The sequence below is a fragment of the Psittacula echo genome (assembly GCF_963264785.1).
Source record: "Psittacula echo genome assembly, chromosome: 12".
Lineage (NCBI taxonomy): Eukaryota > Metazoa > Chordata > Aves > Psittaciformes > Psittacidae > Psittacula > Psittacula echo.
The window spans coordinates 14,936,021-14,956,267 of NC_137747.1; the positions used below are offsets into that span (position 1 = coordinate 14,936,021).

The window sequence follows — 20,247 nt, forward strand, 5'->3', positions numbered from 1 at the left end:
AGCAACTGGGCTCGTAAGCAGAACACAGGCTCCTAAGTAAAAATGTGCTGAGATTTCAGTGCATACCTCTGTGCTTGAACTCTGATTATACAGAAACAGAAACACTGCAGCTCAAATAAAACATCTGACCCACAGGCAGCACCGGGGCGCCAGCTAAGAACCTGAGATAGAAAGCCACTGCCGCTTTCTCACAGCAACTACCACAGATAGCAACTGAGAAGGGCTCACCCTGTATTTATCAAATGCAAGCAGCAGTAAGACATGGGTTCTCTATTTTGGTGGGACCTCTCTGACCCCAAAGGCCATAATTCCAAGCTACCAGGCCCCTTGTTCAAAGGACAATGACTGAAGCATTGCAAAAGAGAACTTGGGGCAAGTTTCCAACTTCCATTGCAGGAAGTCTCAGTCATTTCATTCTCTCCCCACAAGCCACTGTAGCTCTCTGACTGAAAACCAGAGTTTATTCCTATTCAGAAAACTGTATTACCTGGTATTTAAGATTTGTTCTCTCATTTTAATCACTAACATCATTGCTGCATCCCCTCCACCACCCCCAATTCCATCCTCCAGACCCAAGCAGCTTCTAAAATTATAATCTGTCCTTAACTGAGTGTCTGCTGTTCACTGCAGGCCAGGGACTAAGGCTCCTGTGGAGGCAGCACCTCTCATTCTCTTGATCAGGAGCCTTAGCCCTAACAGTATCATTTTAAGTCAGGATGAAGATTCAGCTGTGCTTTGCCCTACCTGAGCTGCACAGTAATGACTCTGGCAGTTCACATGAAAGCTGGTGAACACTGACGCACAGACAGCAAGGCAGGCAGAGGAATGCTTACATAAAGATGTTTACAAGCCAGCTAAGAAGCAAGATGTCTCCTGGAATTCCCTCCGATACCTGTTTCTCCTCCTTGGACATCTGTTTCCTAGCTTCCGACTGAGCTTTGAAATACTGGCTCATGTGGGTGAAGTCACACTTGCTGAGGCTGGTGATAGTGCTCTTCTCTTCAGGGGTCATTTCCTTGCAGAAAGAAAGGAGCACGTTCAGTTTTCATACACCCTAAGTTTTCATACACGGCAGAACTTACCCTACAGACAGGTTCTCACAATAAACCCCCACAATACTGCACATGCTCCCTCTAGCTGAGGCCAAAGCAAGAAGCTCAAGAACCCAAGCACGTGGAGTGCTGGTCCTCCAGCAGTCTGATCTCTGCAAGCGCTGGGCAATGCCGCACCACCTCCCAGAGGGCTCTCACTGAATAGTGGCTGGGACCATTGAGGCATAGGGAGGCAAAGCCAGTAATCCATCTAGGAAAACTGCATCACCTGATGCCAGGGTTTGATCTCACAGCTGATGACGGAGGTGAAGTTCTGAGATTTAGGTCTTTGGAAGGGATTTCCTTCGAGTATAAAGCTGGCTCTTCAACAAGGCACGTAACACAAGAGCTATACCCCATCATGTAATACAGAACAAGAAAATTGGGTTGGGAGAAGTGTGACTTGGTTGGTTTAGAAAGTATTTATGACACGGTCCTTGTGGTGAAGCTCCACATGAACTGAAAACTCCAGCTACAGTGAACCTTCCCGTGCATGGAGAAGTTGTCCCTTTTCCCTGCCTGGTGCCAAGGGGACCTTGGCCATGCAGAGCCACTGCACCAGGACTATGTGCCTACCTTCCTCCAGTCTTTGAAGAAGTTTTTCCTGAAGATTTCCTTTGTAGTGTACTCGTGATCAAGCATTTTTGCAAAGAATGTGGCAACTTCTTCTGCTTTGGTACTCAGCTTCATGACTTTACCTATAAAGAAAGAAAAGATTTCCATTTTTAAAGCAAATGCAATCCTGGAATTGAAGCCAGCAAGAGGCCACAATAACTACTTTAAAGGACACTGTATTTTTACCACAGGGAGGTTTTGCTTAAAAACATTGCATAATAGAGCAAATGGGATGGCCAAAGGAAACAGAGGAGCACAGTCGCTTGACTTTCATCATAAACATTTGGAGAAAGGTTTCCTCTGGAATCCAAACATCACAAAAAAGCAACAGCAATCTGCAGTGAGACCGGCCTGAGAGACGCAGGGCAGGAAAGGGAAAAGGCCTCCTGCAGGACAGCCCACGTGGGACATCCCAGCGGTGTGGATCTGCTGTTTGAAGTGAAAGAGGCACAGGTTCTATCACATTTCACAGTCCAGCACTCAGACCTAAAGGAAATAAGAGTCTCTGTGTTCCTCTTCACCCACAGAGGGGCTCTGCTCTGGAACACCCCTTCTAGCCTTCAGCTATTTCTAGCCAGGAAGAGCCCTTCCTATGGATATACCGCAAACAGATGCCAAATATTTAACCCTCCTTCACTGCAGGGCAATGGTTCCCTTTGCTTCAGGAATGCCCTCCTGTGCCTCCAGACCAGGCTCAGCAGCCTCTGTCATGCTAAAGACAGTGGGAGCTTTCAGTGAATGGAGAGGTCACATTTCAGCTTATCTGCAAGAGTGCAGTGCACAGTGGAAATGCTGGAAGGGCAGACTGCAGAACACAAGAGACTGCTGTGATTGGGAAGCCATGGATCCCCATGGAGCACCTTTTCGGTCCAGATCACATTCCTGCCAACACGGGAAGCGACAGTGACACCTGGGAAGGACTCTGCATGCAGCTCACATCTCCAGCTAGCTGCAAGAAGTGTCTGAAGGGCCACTGTGCAGGCAGGCAGCACCTGGGGACTTTGTAACACCCACTGCACTGCGCAAAGGGGATTACAGGAACAGCACTGCTGGCTCTGTGCTCTTGGGAAACAATACCCCACTTCTGATTTACTACGTGTTTGAAAGGTTGCATCATCTCCCTGATGAAAGCACGGGAGGCAGCTAGAAAGCCTTAAGATCTGCAAGGCCTCATAAAACAGGACTTAGCAAAGGGTCCTCCCAACGATCTGAGAGCATTCCGCATTAAAGCAACAGTAACTCTGCCAATTTTTAAGCTGCAACCTAAAATACAGCATTTGTTTGTTTGTAACAGGAAATGGGGGAAGGGAAACACTTTTCCAGGCTGTGAGTCCAGCTCTAGAGAGGCCATCAAGTCAGTAACATGTTATGGGGCTAAAATGACAGGTATTGTACCCAAGCAGCTGAAGGCTCAGTCCCCTTCTTCTAATCACTTCAGAATCAATGGCACTAGACTCAGTCTCCTCCTTTTTACAGAGCTTTGGAAAGGCTCTCAGTGACTGGGGATGTAAAAAAAGAGAGTTTTATTCCAGTCGTGAATATCAGTAACCTGCCTCAGCAAACTGAAAAGCAGAGAGCAACCAGGGACATCAGGAGCAGGAGAGACACCACACGGGCCAGGACCGAAATGCAGCACCAACATCTACACTCTCACCTCGCCCCAGCTACAGATAAACAGGCAAGTTCAAGCCACCTCCAGGCTATGAGCAGTGCTTGTTAACCCACCATCACTCAATCAACAAACCCTAAGAGCAAGAGACAGCTTTGGCTGCTTCTTCACTGAGTCTGCTATTGCACCAGCAGCAGCTGCAGCAGTCGTTATGTTAGAGTCATGGAATCCCAGACTGGTTTGGGTTGGAAGGGACCTTAAAGCTCATCCAGCTCCAACCCCTGCCACGGGCAGGGACCCCTTCCACTGGAGCAGCTTGCTCCAAGCCCCTGTGTCCAACCTGGCCTTGAACACTGCCAGGGATGGGGCAGCCACAGCTTCTCTGGGCACCCTGGGCCAGCGCCTCAGCACCCTCACAGGGAAGAGCTTCTGCCTAAGAGCTCATCTCAGTCTCCCCTCTCCCAGGTTAAAGCCATTCCCCTTGGCCTGTCCCTACAGGCCCTTGTCCCAAGCCCCTCTCCAGGTTTCCTGCAGCCCCTTTAGGCACTGGAGCTGCTCTCAGGTCTCCCCTTCAGGAGCCTTCTCTTCTCCAGGCTGCCCCAGCCCAGCTCTCTCAGCCTGGCTCCAGAGCAGAGCTGCTCCAGCCCTCGCAGCATCTCCATGGCCTCCTCTGGACTCGCTCCAACAGCTCCACGTCCCTCTTGTGCTGTTGCCCCAGAGCTGGATCAGGGCTGCAGGGGGGGTCTCCCCAGAGCGTAGCAGAGAGGCAGGATCCCCTCTCTGAGGGGGTGCAGGGGGGGTTCTGGGCTCAAGCGCTCACTGAAGCTGGGTCATGGGGAGCTTCTCCTCACCCCAAGTCCTTCTCCTCAGGCTGCTCCATCCAGTCTCCCCCAACCTGTGTTTGTGCTGGGATTGCCCTGACCCGGGGCAGGACCTTGCACTTGGCCTTGCTGAGCTCCATGAGGTTCACATGGCTCCACCTCTCCAGCCTGCCCAGGTGCCTTTGGATCCCATCCCTTCCCTCCAATGTGTCAACCACACCACACAGCTCAGTGTCATCAGCAAACCCGCTGAGGGTGCATGGAAGCAGGGACCTCACCACAGTGCAGTCACCAGGAAAGGGACAGACCCCTCCAGTGAGAGCTGGCTGCTGGCTGGGCAGCCACAGTGTGACCTGGGCTCCACAAATCAGCCTAGGGTAAATCCTGACACCAGACAATGCCTGGGGAGCAGAGAGCAGCTCTCAGCAGCTGCAGGGTAAACCTAGCTTCTCAAGGGAGACAGCCTTCCCCCCATTCCATCCCATAATTGTTGAGCCAATTGATGAATTTCAGCCATGACAGAGATAGAAGCTGCAGAAATCCCTGCACTTCCTAGAGGCTTTGTGAAATACATAGCCAGATAGAAGAGGAGCTTCTTGCTGCCTGCACTCAAGTGATAGCTACAGTGCAATCTCCTCCTCTTCTCCAGATATCATACATCCTTCAATGGAGGAGGGGGAAATCCAACTTCGTATCACATTCTTATCGAACCCTAAGAAAGAAGCTGGTAGACATCCCTGCCCACTGTGCTGCTCGCTTGGAGATAGCCCATAATAGGATGCAATGTATGTTTGCTTCACTAGATTGCTGTTGAAAATGAATGCCGCCTCTTTCTCAGCACTGAAAAGCACTGTGTCATGTCACATGAAAGCAGCACGTTGTTCCGGGAAGAGTTCCAGACGTCCCCTTCACCAAAAATGAGGATTTCATCCATTCAAATGCCTCTCACTTAATTCAGTCCTGGGTTAATGTGCTCCTTCATTTAACACGATCACAGCACTGAAAGGAAGCACACGGGTCATCACACCTGGTCTCCAGCAGGCATCACATTGTGTAATCCCTTCCACACAGACCATCCAGACCAGTGGGTTAGAAACCCACATCAATTAGTTCTACCACACACCATGCTCAGTGAGTGGGACCATGACTGACACCACAGGGCTGTGTCCTTGACACCAGGCTCATCCTATGCCTTCCTACAAGATTCTGCTCATCTGTATCCCAATTCAATTGTCCCATGCCCCCAAATGATCATGAACTTCATCACAGATGAGGGAAGTTCCAATTAATAAGGTTAAACAAGCCTAAAGGTGACCAGTGATAAAATAGCTACAATTATGTACTCTACCTGTTAGACACTGCTACTTGCAGGTGTAAGACACGCTCACAGTGTTAAGTAACCTGAGAGATTTAACACTGTAAGGGAGTGAGAACAAGTTCATCTCCATGTCAGCTTGGTTAGCAGAATCCAGCAGGCTGTTCCTTTGCTTCCAGACATTGTTCCTTCACTGCTGGGGGAACTTCTTTTAAGGTAACCACTGAAGTAAAACCACTTCCTCATCTCTCAGTCCCCGGAAGACCACCACAATACCCTGAGAAAGTTTATTTCTCTTCCCAGCAAGTGGAAACATGGAGTAACTCACCATCATAATAGAACTTGACATTTTCAGGCAGAGGTTCATATGGCGGAGCAAATACAGGACCTTTGTGCTCTAGGAACTTCCATTTAATGCCTTCAGGGTAGCGCTCTTCTTCCCACCTTCAAAAGAGAAATAGGAACCAATACAGTTTTAAGCTCCTGGTCTTCATTTGATTACTATGTGGGTATAAGAGTATGATAACCAGCAAGCAGTCATAGCCTTGCCAGGCACAGACCAGGTACAAATGCGCAATGCACTCTCACCATGACTTTGTTTTTCCCCCTTCCTCCTTCTTGTACAAGAGCACAGCCATGTCCATGCACAGGACACTTGGGTCACAGGTTACCTGATGACACCATGCTCCTCACCTCTCACTGCCGCTCTTGTCACTGAATCCCTCAGCTGAAAAAGCTTAGAACTTCAGAAAATGAGGAAGTCAATCATAAAAGAGCTGGGATCATGCCCAGTGAGAGCCAGCTGTGATCTCCCAGCAGGGCCAGCATGCCTGCTCAGCAAAGCCAAGCAGTTGTAGTGTGTTATGCAGCTGCTTTCAGATGAGGCCACGTCTGCCATTAAGGGCAGAGATAAAGAACCAGATGTTCATTTACAACTTAACTGAGAACAAACCTGCTTGGACAAGAAAGCCTAAAACCTGCTCTGCCATGTGAAATTCATTCCAGTTCTTGGGTAAGAAAAGCACACTTGAAGAAAAGCAGAGCAGCACTGGAAAACTGTAAACCTGCCTTTAAGCACCTCTCTAAAGATGTTGTGCACATGCTGCACTCGTGTCACACAACAGGCATCTCCACTCCTGTGCTCCAAGGGAACAATCTCCCAGGATCACCCTTGGCACCATCTGCCCAAGCCACTGGTTCCACGCTCCGTTCATGATCACTGAAACATCACTGCTCCATGCTGCTGGCACAGGATTCCCTGCAGAAAGAGGCTTTTCTACCTTAGTGATCAACCAACTTGCACTGAGCCTCATGCAACTTTGTTGAGCAGCTACAACAATAAAAAGAGTGGATCACTTCATCCCTGCCAGGATAACAGCAAAAAGAGCTCCTGCTCCAAGACACTCAAAATGCTTCACTGGTGCCTGCACAAAACCAACTGCCTGGGACGCAGCATTTGGCTGGAGTTAGAAAGGCACATTCCTGACCACAGCAGCAGACCTGCCTTTTCGTATGGGAAGCACAGGAACATCTTCCCCAGCAGAGCTCACAAATCCCAGCTCTCAGCACAAAACCTGCCTGGCAGATAGCAGTCCCCACCTGGGAGGAAGGCTTGAGTAAACTATGCTGATACAAGGACCTAATAGTGACATTTGAACTTTAGATCCCAAATATTTACATTCATATTGACTGTTTCTGAAATCCACTAAAGCTACAAATGGAAATGCTTTGTCAAACACAGGCCTGACTTCTTCCACCCAGAAGCTGCTTTCAGCAAAACGAACTGAAACCGTTCTCCTCTCCTCCCAGCCAGAACACAGTGATCCTCTCTGACACTGAGTGGTTTTACTCCAGCAGGAAAGAATGAGGGGATCATTCACAGTAGCTACTGCTCTACAGGACGGGTTTGCGGCTTTGGAAGATTTATCACTCTTGTATTCACTTGATGAGAAATCCTGTTTCTCTACCCTGTCCTTGTACAAAGGATGCATGTAAAAGGAGTACTAGAAAGGTAATGAAAGTCTAAACAGAGAGCTGAAGCACACTGTGCCTTTTGGGAGGGCTACGAGGACACATGGGATCCGTGGGATGGTTTCTAAGCCCAAAGCCACCAGAAAGTAAGAATCATAGAATGATTTGGGTTGCAAAGGACCTTAAGATCACCCAGTTCCAACCCCCTGCCACAGGCAGGAACACCTTCCACTAGAGCAGGTTGACACACAAAGATCATAAACCATCCCGATCCCACCTCCACCTTCCTAAGCTTTGTACAGCAGCACTCAGACAAAAGGTTCAAGTGAGCCTCCTGAGTTTAGCAATTTTTCATCCTCCTTTGGTTTTAAACAAAGCATTTACAGCAGCACTGCCCAGGGCAGCTCCTGCTCCTAAAGCAACGTTCTACACATGCTTTTATGGGAGCGAGAAGAGTGCTGCCTGTCAGGAACACTGCATTACTGACATCAGCACACACTGTGCTAACAGCTGCCTCGATTAAATCCCATATCAAACCTGTTCAAGGATGCCAGGGTGCTCAGGAAGACAGGCTTGGGGAGGCTTTTCAAGTGGAATGAAAATAGAGAAGATTCTTAGGGAAAAAAAACAAAGCAGAATATACCTCAGGGATATGTTATTCCAAGGAAATGAACTCGCTGTAACACATGGTGGGAGAAGTGCTCAGAAGGTATCCTTCTGGATCACATATTCTTCACACACCAACAGGGTGTGAAAATGACCTCTAAAAGAGCTCCACATGGTGATGAGTGAGGCCAATGCCTTGGGAGTGTCTAGCATCAAGTATTCACAGAAGTGAGGAGGAAAACGCTCAAGGCAAGCACATGAGGTACCAGATGCTCAGCAAATTGACTCAGATGAACACCAAATGCCCTTAAGAGACGCAAGTGAAGTGCAGATGAAACCCTGTCTAGCAAAGACCCACTGTACAAAGCTGCAGATGGATGACAGGACATCAGCAGAAGGATGCAGGTACCTACTGCCAGGCTTTACAGCACAAAGGCAGCTCTCCTCAGCAGGAAGCAATCACAGAGCTCGACAGAGCTATGTGGGGCTGTGCTGCCAAGGCGGCTGAGGGGGAACAGGACAGCTTCCAAGTACAGCTTTGCTGCTGAAGGATACAGACTACAATACAAGAGAGCTGTGAAAACAGAGTATTAAGTTAGACAGAACCAGCAAGGGCAGCTGAGCCAAAGCCCAAAAGACAACAGATCATTAAGGCTTATAGAGACCTTCTGTAGCTTCCACTTGCTTCGTGTTCCTGTGGTTTGCTAATGGCAAAGCACATGAAAAATACAGTGTCAAAGGGCTGAGAACAAAGCGGAGGGCTCAGGAAAACACCTAGGACAGTTTTGGGGAAGTGCCTGAAACCCACATTTCTAACAGAACACAAGCATGAAAAGCCATGCAAGTGCTGATGTTCTGAAGCAGCTCTGACAATCAGAGAAATAAGCAAAGACTATAAACACAACAGAAGAATTTTTCTTCTTAAAGGTGAATCAGTAAGGGTGATAATAAAAGGGTAAAAGAGTGACTCTGAAAGGACTAAGATTGCAAAGGCAACACAACAAGCCTATTAAAAATAAAAGAAACACTCCGGTAAACATCATCCCCACAAGGTCCTAAAATACAGTACAGGAGATTACAGGAGTGCAGAAAACACACATGCTCCTGAAAACTACAGATGCATTAAACAGAGGGAAGTGCCAAGGTCCAAACTTCCAAACACACCTCAATAGTAACAGTAGCTTAATCACTGTGGATAGCTAAAACCAATCCAGCAGGTTTCTTACACAGAGGACTAGTGATGCAGCCCAGGCCTGGCCTCCAAAGGAACCAGAAAGCTCACATGTATTTAAACAAGGTTCTGAAAACATGTAAGAGTGAGTGAAAGCACAACTTCAGCTGCTCCACGGTGTCACTGTAGGACCCTGGGCAGGACAAAGTGTGCTTTCCAGCCCAAATTTGTTTCCAGAAGTCATTTCCAAACAGCCCAAGCTTAACCGGTCACTCGACCCAACTGTCATTTGGATCTCAGAGGCAGGAGCAGCTCTGGGAGGCACAGAGCTGACATAGAATCATACAATAGTTAGGGTTGGAAAGGACCTTAAGATTATCTAGTTCCAACCCATGCAGCTAGTTAACACATCTGCACATCTTTATATATTCCTGCTGATATCCCCAAGCCTACAAGTTTTCATATAGTTCTGAAGAGTGCCAGCAAGGAGCAGGCTCTGGGCACAATACTACTGGTGTTCGTTACAGGCAGCCTCTACATTCAGTAGATGGAGAGAGGGCAAAGAACAACCCCACAAAAAGCTGCTTTCTTGTTTCAGAGGATGAACACAATGACTGAGATGTCCATTTAGAGCTTACCAGAAGGTAAGTCCATTATTCTGAACAAATCCTCATGAATCGAGGGAAGAGGAAGCCAGAAGTGCTTCCTCAGCACAGGAGGTGAGGAAAGCCCAGGTGCAGAGCAGCCTCCATCACTGATATATAATTACCATTTCCACTTCTGCTCCTCCTCTTTCTTCGGCTTCTTTCTCTTGTCTGCTTCAGGGACTTTCTTGTCTTTGCTCTTGGCTTTCTTTGCTTTGCTATCCTGCAAAATGAGGAAGAATCTGTTAGAACCAGGGACTGCATCTCCCCTCTCCCTGAGAACATGCTTTAACATTAAAAGACTGTCTCTTGGGGTATGTAAGTTTGGCCACAAATAACTGAATTCCTGTGGCCTCACCATGTAAATGAGCTCTTCGATCATCCTGTCAAGCTGAACTCTGTCGATGTCCCGCTTCTGGGTTAAGTCACGTTATTTTATACCTGGGACATGCTAAGTGCACACAGTCGGTTATTCTGCCTCACCTGATAGGTGGCAAGTCTGGGCCATAGTAATGCGATTACTTAGTTACAGAAACACCCTCCTTGGCCTGCATCAGTGCATCCAGTCTGGCAACTGCTATAGAGCTCACCTGCCCCACTGTGAGCGGGCTTCTGGAAACCTGCTGGTGTAAGATCACTGTATAGACACTTTTACTGAAGGGAAGAATTAGTCTTGTGGCCAGGAGGTGCTTGCAACATGTACCTCGCAAAGGCATCTTTGCTAGATGTGGAGTGTAGTTTGTTGGTCTCAAATGATGGATAACCTCTGGTCCAAGTCCCTCTCCAAAGACATTCCCAACCCAGGCGCTGTCTAAAAGCTTTAAGCATCTTTCTAGCAGCTCATCTCAGTTTCATCTCCTCTGCTTCTGCACTATGCTACATCATCTGTGCAATTACCAGATGTCATTAGTGAGGCTCCTCTACCCTCTGTGAGCTACTCAACAGGAGGACTGTGAATTGCCTGGAACGTGCTGATAACCTGGAAGCACCTTCTCCATCCGTTGTTTTAAGAGTGGGAGAGGAAAACTTTTCCTGGCTACTTATACACAATGGCTCAGAGAAGTTAACCTGCACCACAGGTGGGGACCTGCCACATGCAGCTTTGTCCCAGACTGGCCCCTGCCTCCTCACTCATGAATCGGATTACCCCTGCTCTACATAATCTAACACCAACTTGCTTTTTTTGACCACAAACTCATCTTTCACATTACCTCTTCTTCCTCTTGTTTCCTTTTCTTTGCTTTTTTGATGTCTTCTGTTTTGATTTTCTTGGGTTTGTAGTCAGCACTGTAAGAACACACAGACTAGCTGATGAAAATGATCAAATACAGAGAAGTCATACACAGACTCATACATCTTCATTGATGAGGAATTGCTTCAGAAGCATGAGTAGCCACCAGTGACGGGTGGCCACCAGGGATGCGATAAATGGGCAAAAGCTTAGTGGCATGTTCCACCCTCAACTCCTTTCCCAGTCATTGGTCTGGGATCTGCCCACGAGGCTCACTTTTCTCATCCCCCACCAGTTTAAACAATAGCAAAATTAACTACTGGCAAATTCTTAATCTTTCCATTGCAGACATGAGATGGGAGGTCACCAAAACTCAGCAGAAGGCAGCAATGATTACACAAAAGAAGAGGTGTCACACCCATCCCTCCTGGAGACAGAAATACCACCCAGGGACGGAATGCCACCATGGTTAAACCCTTCCCACCTCTTACCTCCAGACTGCTAATGGGGTCACGCTATCTAAAGATCTGGATGCACATAGGTGGTGACAGATAAGTGGGATGGAGCTGGGCTTTTATTCTATGGGGTGGGTCATTGTACCAGCAAACATCATGTGTGCTCCTCAGCATAACCCACGACATGTTTCAGCTGTAGGTGAATCACACCAAGCAGTGCAGGCAAACCTCCCACCAGCAACAGGCTGACAATGCATTTTATCCCCTTGTGCAGTCATCTCCTCACCCAACAGAGACCACTGCAGCCACTTAACCAGCATTAATACCTCAGGTTTCGCAATCTTCACTGGTCTCTTTACCTACCTTCTGGGTTTTTCGGGTTTTATTTATCATTATCCTATGATTCTATTTACCAGCTCTGCAACATTTCACAGCACCATCTGCAGAAGCTGTGATAGTAATGCTATTTCACCTTGGACACCACAAATACCATTCCTGCCCTGCTCAGAAACCCTGCAACAGGATCAGGATCCTGGTCTCAGACTTCCAACCACCCCCCTCAATGTTATCTTTCTGAAACTAAAGGCAAACACCCAAGTCACCAGCGCTCACAGCACTTACTCATCATCTTCTCGAGGTCTCTTCAGGGGTTTGGAGTCCTCTTTAGGAGATGCATAAAACCCATCATCATCTGGTTCATCTTTAATACGTGGTGGACTACAAAAGAAGCAAAGAAAGGTGGCTCTAGCTTTGAAGAAGAAGTCTCCTGGAAACCAGCAACAACTCAGTTTTAAGATATTACCATCTGCAACATCTTCCAGTCCTGGAAGAGCCCGAAGACCTGAGGTGTGTCATTCTCTGAGCATCCCCAGACAACAGAAAGAGTCACTCCCTGTCCCCATATTTGCCATTTCTCAAGCAACACCAAGATCAACTCCAACTGCTCAGATTTCACTGTGGTTCTTTGAGGTTTTGAGTAAAAACAACTGCAGCTTCCAGCACTTTCAACTATCCTTAAGCCAAAACTGAAATGCACATGCACATCATTTAGTTTCAACTCAATACCGTTATCCAGCCCGATAAGAGAGAAGATTATCAACTAAGCAAAGATTTGAAAGCCATTCCTCTGAATCTTTTGCCAACTCAATAATGAGGCTTGTGAAACGCAGAAAAGGAAACAAAGGTTTGGCAAAGTTCAACTGATCCATCTCTTCTCACTGGCCAACTGTGGGAAGCAACAATCCCATCCCTCTCAACACACCACAGACATTAGGTTATTTTTTTAGCTGCAATGTCCCAAGACATCAGGAATAAGAGTTTGCAAGCAAGAGACACTATCCCTTTAAACAGACTCATTGTTTCGAGACCTCACAGACATATTTCACTTATCTTCATCAAGAGAAAGATGTCTCAGAGTCCAAAATTACACTGTGAAGCTCTTAGTGCTGCTCCACTCAGGTAGAAAAAGTAACAGTGCCATCTTGGGCTTTCCTATTCATATTCAAGCAGCTCCAATTGACTCAGTTTCCAAGTCAACATGCGGATTCTGCCATTGGATGAAGTGGGATTAAAAAAAAGCAGCAGCATTCTGCTTTGTAGACTGCAGTCAGCAAGAGACATTCTGGAGGCTGATTTTAGCTGGTGATGCGTCCATGAAGCAGAACAAGCAGTTTGCTCCTTCACAGCTGTAAAGCTCTGCAGTGCTGGCAGATGCAGCTCAGGGGAAGCGGCTACGTGCTGCTCTAAGAAGCCATTTCTGTGGCATCGCCTCTGATTAACTCAGACACGAGTCTGCAGCACGGAGACAGTTGCAAAACATTGATGGAAAAAGAGGTATTTGTCCCATTTCATTTGGTCTCCCTTCCAGGCAGGAATCCAGAGCTACTGTTGCTGAAGCTGCTGCAGGAATTTTATCTCATCTATTTTAACACTGAAACATTTCACAACGTTTTGTAATAGAGGGAAATAGAGTGTGGTTATTAAAAGAAAGGAGCTGTGTGACCGATCTGAACCCTGACTTGCCTTGTTTCCAAGACTGTAATATTGCTCATCCGACCAAGTCTTAAGGAAGAAAATCAAAACCATCTGAGTGAGAACATCTTGTAAAAGGATATTTCAGCAGGGAAAAAGAAGAAGATCATTACTTTGCTCTTAGGCAGCTTTTAGCCCCGAGGGAGGCACAACTGTGATGGCTCCTCCAGGCTTTCCTCAAACACACCAGACAATGCTCTTGCACATAAAGAGAACCCAGTTATGTTGATATGAGAGTACCCAATGGCCCCGGTAAGATTAGCTCACATGTGAAATGCTGCTCAGCAGCAGAGGCTACTAAGAACTATTATTAGCTGGCTCCTACACCATGGAACACCGGGATGTCATAGCTTTGTGCTTCCAGAGCATCCCCAGCAGGGCCTGGAGAGGGCGCCTCGTCCCTGCGCCGCGGACAGCCGCTGCCTGCGGGTTAGAAGGAGCCCGACGGAGGAACTCGCGTCAAGAGGAGAACTCACGTCAACAGGACACATTCAAAACATGCAGAGAACAACTACAGGCATGGATCAGGCTGGCGGCTTCTCCCAGCCTCTCCGCAGCCACAGAAAGGGGATAGGTACAACTGGACACGACTGACAGTACATGCAGCCACCATAGCACAGACCTCCAGTAAGTCAGTGCACCTGATTCACTGCCTTAAAAATAACCAAAGGCTGGATTTAAAACAAGTCACAAGAGATCTTAGTGGTTAGCTATTAAAAATGTACTCTTGTATTAAGTGCTCACTTCAGGTTTTTAATAGGACTACTTAGTGATGCCTGGTACCACACTGAAGTCCGGGAGGCTCTATCAGGAGCAGGAATTCAGCAGAGTAGGCACCTAGGCATTTTCTGCAGGCACTTCTGATGTTACGCAAGCACCCTCCTTACTCATCACTCCTCTGCAAAGGCTTTAGGCTGTACGCACTTAGAGAAGAGACTTGGAGGCAGTCTGGGCTGTCTTCACAATGCCCTGTCTCCAGAAGACTGCCTGCAGGCTTCAAGTACTAATGTTGCAACAAAGGTTCCTTCTACTCCAGCTACCAGCGTTCCCACAGTTCAGTGTGTCCTCAGTGGAATCCTATTTAACGCCTGGACAAACCCAGCATGTGCAGGCAGACACCAGCAGCTCCCACCTCCAGCTACCGGGTAGGCAGATCGATTACCAAGGCCTGTAACTGAGATGAATGCATCGTCTGGAAGGGTTGAAAGTGTTCCAGTATCTACCCCGAGACCAAGTCCAACACTGAGCTCCTACGAAAAGTCAAACTGCCACCTTTTATCAGATCACAGACCTGCTTTCTTACCTGGAGAAACCATTTTCCTTTTCTTTCTTTATTTTTATATCACCAGAAGATGATTTCATCTGAAAAACATAAGAAGCATTTGCTGATTAGCACTGCTCAGAGCACCTTGTTTTCCAACATGCAACACAGGTGGGAGATCTAACTTGCAGAAGGAACCAAAGGGCACTGTGACTGTATCTTCATCCCCTGTAGCCCTTAGTGTCCTACATGACACACAAAAATGGTAAGATTTTATGAAAATCTTGGTCAATTCAGTATTTTCTGGTCCTCCAATTTCTTCAGTAGATTTGAGCTGGGTGTATAGTTTGTCCTTGCATGGAATGAACATCATCTAACAGATTTATCTCCCTTGTCTCTGAATCTAAGCTTGGTGCAGAGAAAAGTAACAGAGGAAGAAATGTGGAGTCAGCAGACACAGCTTCACTGTGGAGGTGTTTCCACTCCCAATACCTGCAGATAAAGCCTTGACAAGTTCGTATCTAGCACTCCACAAACCAAGTCCCGGGGTTAGCCCTGGGCTAATTCTCTGCAGTTTGATAAAATCTTGGCAGTATAAACTACATTTAACCCAGTGAGTTTGCACTGTTCAGAAGTAGACACCAGACCCATCCTCTTGTCCCTCCTGCAAGATTCACCTACCTTCTCTTCCTTTCTCTTCTCCTTGTCTTTATCTTTGTGTTTGTCTTTGTGTTTCTCTGAGCTGCCATCTTTGTGTTTGGTTTTCTCCTTGTCTTTGTGTTTCTTTTCCGAGGAATCTTTGTGCTCACTGCAAGACAAGAGAGCGTGGTTGAGAGGGGAGCAGGGGGAGGCAGGACTAACCCAGACAGCTTCCAGCGGGGAGAGTCACAGGGTCTGATGGTTACAAACCCTACAGAATAAAGGAGCACTGTAACAGGAAGATCCACCAGTCTCCTGCCACGTCCCCCATCCACCTTGGAAGGAAAAACTACCACAAAACCACAGCTGCCAAGTGCTCCGCTTGAGGAAAGCCCCGTCAGCCTGGACTGCTGTGGGAACCAACAGCTCCTGCATTTAAAGCTCAACACTCCAGGTTCAATTCCCACTCTCTTTGCTTCTCCTTTTTCCTATTCCACATTAAAGGTCACTGGAACACAGCTGTCAGTCCCGTCCATGTCAGCTTTTGCTCAGACAACAACAGCCTGTCTCTGCAGCAGCTCTCATCTCGGGAACTGGAAAAGAAAACCGCTGATCTCTATTATTCCCAAACAGATGGGAAAACCAGAGCAAACAGGAGATGTGATGCCCTTGTGCTCATGCAAAGTCAAACAGAAAGGGCAGGGATGCTGCAGTCCTCAGCTGAGCGTCACTGCATGGCCAGCCCTGGTTGAGCCACCCTGTGTGTGGTGCTGCCAAATGAGACCCCAGAGCCTGGGGCTGTGGGTAAGTGCTGAGAGCTCAAATACATCCTTTGGTCAGAAAAGGAAAAAATGCCCGCAAGGAAAAGAAAATGAACCTTTTTTTATTCTGTTTCGACCCCCTTCTGGTCTCTGAGGCATTTGGGTAAGTTTGGATCAACAATGTCAAGTTTTTCTTATCAAGCAGAAAGACACATGCGGCTGTTTCCAAATGCAAACCGTATTCTCATGGAATGACTTGATCCTTGGAGCCAGAAAGTGAGGAAACACTCTCAGGAGACTCACAGTAGGAACTGCATGAACTGGCCACGAGGATCAGCAGCACTGCTGTGGAAGCCAAGCACAAGCCTGTCAACAGCCACAAGGTTGTGTGGACTCTGAGGTCACCCTGGGCTCAAGCAAGCCAAAGGCACGGTGGAATCGGGCTCTCTTCTACAGGGCATGGTCAGGCACCAAGCAAACTGCCCTCCTCATGCTGCCAGCTCATACTTCTCCTTCCTCAGTGCTGGCCTCCCATCACTACTGCTCTCTGGGACACTGCTTCTCCTTAGGACATGCAATGCAATGCAAAGCTTTACTAGAAAAAGGCAGCTTCCATATTTCAGGTATTTCAACACTCAAGTACAAGCCCAAACCAACCTGGGGAAACACAGCCCTGAAAACCAGCAAGCCTGGAATGCCAGGTAAGAGCATCATCTAAGCTTCAAGTCTTCTTTGTGTCATGACAACCAGACCCCCCAAAGGTTGGATGTTTGATGGCTACAGAAAGCAGCAGCACGCTAACCAGCTCCCATACAGCTTGTGTGTGCTAAAGAGGAAGCAACCAGTCACAAACATGCCAACCCACACCCAGCTGTACAACTGCAGAGTAAAGTCCAATGTGGAGCATTCCACAGCCTCATGAACACTGCCACAACTGGACCGGAACCTACAAGAGATCTACGTTATTCCAGCTCAGAGCAGCACGGACCCCACCAGATACACAGCAGCCTTCCAACCCCTGGCAGCTAAAGCATGAAAATCCATCTCTGAAGGAAATGGGTTTGTGCACATACTGCATCCCATTAACAGAGATCACTAGGAAGATAAAGCAGTTTCATTTTATCTCTCTAGCAACCTTTTTATACTCCGTATAAAACTGTGAAGGAGCATCAAAACACTAACAGGGAACTGACACTCCAGCAATTCTTGTAGATACGACTCACAGCACCACATGTTGTCTGGGAGTGAAGATTCAACAACTGCAGCCTATTCTTGTCATGTACTGTGTGATTAGGACACACAGTACACGCTCCGCACAGCCTGGCACTGGGTCTCAGGAACCCAGGAGGTGCCTCTTGCTCAGCTTTGGCACCCCACTTCTGTACCTGCTTCTTCACCAGCAGCTCACACTCAAGTCACCAATTTCATTTTCCTTTGCTCCAGCAAGATTCACCGACTGAAAGCACAAAGCCCACAAATCCTCTTTGAACTCAAGAAGGTCTGGAAACCCTGACTTCGTATCTTGTGCTGTTACCTGGATGCTAGGTACCTCATCTGCCACAGACTGCAGCTATACATACAGTCATACAGGAAAACCCTTTCCAAACACACACACAAAGCTCAGACCCGTTTTGATCTCTGCAGTTCTGCTTGTTTCTGTTTTCTGACTCTTTCTTGCTCTTATTTGGTATTTAAATCCTACCTGAAATAACATCTTTTACTCAGACAACGATTTGGATCCTCAAAGCAGGGCACACACATGAACGGGAAAGTTCATGGCAGTGCCTGTGGCTTGGGAGCATGGAATAAGAAGATACAAAAAAGGCTTTCAGAATCTCCACACTCATTCTTGCTACCATCCAAAAGCACCGGCTGTCAGACGTGACTGACAGAGCCCGGGGATGTACCCAAAACGTGACTAAAAGCAAATTAAGAGATGACAATCTACATCTGCGAAGTAAGTAGTGAAACAGGGCGAAAGGCCCACTGACCTAGAGAAGCAGAGACAGATTTACACAGCAGGGCCGGGATAAAAGAGTGCTAAACCTCGGGTTTAAGTGGAAGCTCAAATGACATCGCTCTCAAAAGACAGGGAGCGGCCACCACTGACAAGCTGTCAGTTAGCAATCTAAAGCCAAGGTTGTCAGCACTGGGGGCAGACCCAAGAGCCTGGATTCCTGACTCAGTGTTAGAAGTTTGGGGGTTTTTGTTTTATTATTGTCTCATCACAAGACTCTCCTTCCCCTTCACTCTGCAAGAGCAGTAACTTCACACCAACCCAAAGTGGAACCTCTGCCTCCAGTCTGACTCTGCAGCTTCACTGTCAAACTAGCACAACTGCTGGCCAGACCCCATGTCCTGCCTCCTCCTGCTGCTGAGGGGGGCCTGCAAGAAACCCCCCCATCAAAATCTGCTTCCATGTGCTGCTGCTCCAGTGTTAACAAAGGAAAAAGAGCGGAGATCTCTTCTCTTCGTTTGTAAGCAGATTACTGCTTGTCAGCTACGTGTTTCTGGCCATGGACCACAGCTCTGACTTCCACATCTCAGTCCAAGATGTTCCAACAGGCACAGCAATGGAGGCATGTGCCCCTTTACCCAAAGACAGCCTAGAACCTGCTGCTCCCAGAGCACCTCATGTGGAAACAGGAGTCTGCAAGAACAAATGCTTCAAGCGGCAATCCTGAGAGGAGTAACTGTTTTCCTCCAAGCTGCTCTGATATTAACTTCAGTCCGGCTGAGCTGCTTTGGTCTTTCGTTTGGCCAACATACTTGTGTGAGTCTCCAGGGGAGCACAATTTAACCACCACGCTCATCTCAAACGAAAAGAGAAAGCACCAGGATGCCATCCTTACCCTGAACAAAGAGTTTCAGCCTTCTATCAAGAAGATATTTCAGACAATTCCAAAGCTATTATTAGAAGGGACTGGGAGTAATTTAAAGCTCAGAAGCCTGCCTTCCTGGCCAATTCAACACTGGGGGAAAAAAATCACTGCTCTTTAAAGAAACCAAACCCAACCAAACAAAACAGTTGAAAGCGTGTGCACCCAGATCATTTTATCCTGAATTCATTTCTCAGAGCACTGTGGCTCCTTCATTACCTTTTCTGCACACATCCCTCTGCCAGCAAGCCAGCTTGAACTCACTGAGGTAAGACAGGAGGAAACTTCAGTGCACCTTAGCCTGAGGAGAGCTGGATCATCAGCCAGCTGCTCACAATCTGTTCTGGGAATGCCCAGCCTTGCTGACAAACACAACCTTCCTTTTCACCCAGAGCGTTCCGCTGAACCACTGCAACAGCAGAAGGGGCTTCACGCTGCCAACCTGCCCAGCTTGTGGGTTTGTGAAAGGTACCTCACAGCAGCCTTCCAGTGCCTAAAGGGGCTACAAGAAACCTGGAGGGTTTTGGACAAGGGGCTTTGGACAAGGGCCTGTAGGGACAGGCCAAGGGGAATGGCTTGAACCTGCCAGAGGGGAGACTGAGATGAGCTCTTAGGCAGAAGCTGTTCCCTGTGAGGGTGCTGAGGCGCTGGCCCAGGGTGCCCAGAGAAGCTGTGGCTGCCCCATCCCTGGCAGTGTTCAAGGCCAGGTTGGACACAGGGGCTTGGAGCAAGCTGCTCCAGTGGAAGGTGTCCCTGCTCGTGGCAGGGGTTGGAGCTGGATCAGCTTTAAGGTCCCTTCCAACACAAACCAGGCTGGGATTGTGTGATTCTAACAAGGTGCAACAGGACACCACATTAATACAGGCAGAACCAGCGACTGCATCATCTAGAGATGCATTGTGATTCTGAACTGGCTTAGTTCAGACAAAGGCCAGGTGAGTACAAAGACGCCTCCTGAAGCACTACAACCACTTTGCTAACTGTTCACTGTCTATCAGCAGTTCTACTGTGAACAAGGACACGTGAAGGCCTTGGAGAGCTGTGGCTGGAGTGCAGGAAGCAGTGCACGCACAGAGGAGCCATTTCCCCGGCAAGGACGGCTGCTTCCAAGGAGGATGCCTGCAGCAGGGGAGGCAGAGCAGGCACG

The 20,247-nt window shown here is 47.9% G+C and overlaps 1 protein-coding gene across 2 annotated transcripts in view; it reads right to left on the reverse strand.

Annotated features, from left to right (window-relative positions):
- TOP1 (DNA topoisomerase I) overlaps positions 1-20,247 on the reverse strand; it is a 66,680-nt gene that overhangs the window by 11,158 nt on the left and 35,275 nt on the right. For both annotated transcript variants that reach the window (XM_080628274.1, XM_080628273.1), the window contains exons 4-11: positions 15,503-15,629; positions 14,864-14,922; positions 12,151-12,246; positions 11,055-11,130; positions 9,969-10,066; positions 5,780-5,895; positions 1,668-1,789; positions 893-1,015 (exon numbers count right to left, since the gene is read on the reverse strand). In XM_080628274.1, the coding sequence (XP_080484400.1) occupies positions 893-1,015; positions 1,668-1,789; positions 5,780-5,895; positions 9,969-10,066; positions 11,055-11,130; positions 12,151-12,246; positions 14,864-14,922; positions 15,503-15,629 (817 nt within the window). The remainder of the gene's footprint in view (positions 1-892; positions 1,016-1,667; positions 1,790-5,779; positions 5,896-9,968; positions 10,067-11,054; positions 11,131-12,150; positions 12,247-14,863; positions 14,923-15,502; positions 15,630-20,247) is intronic.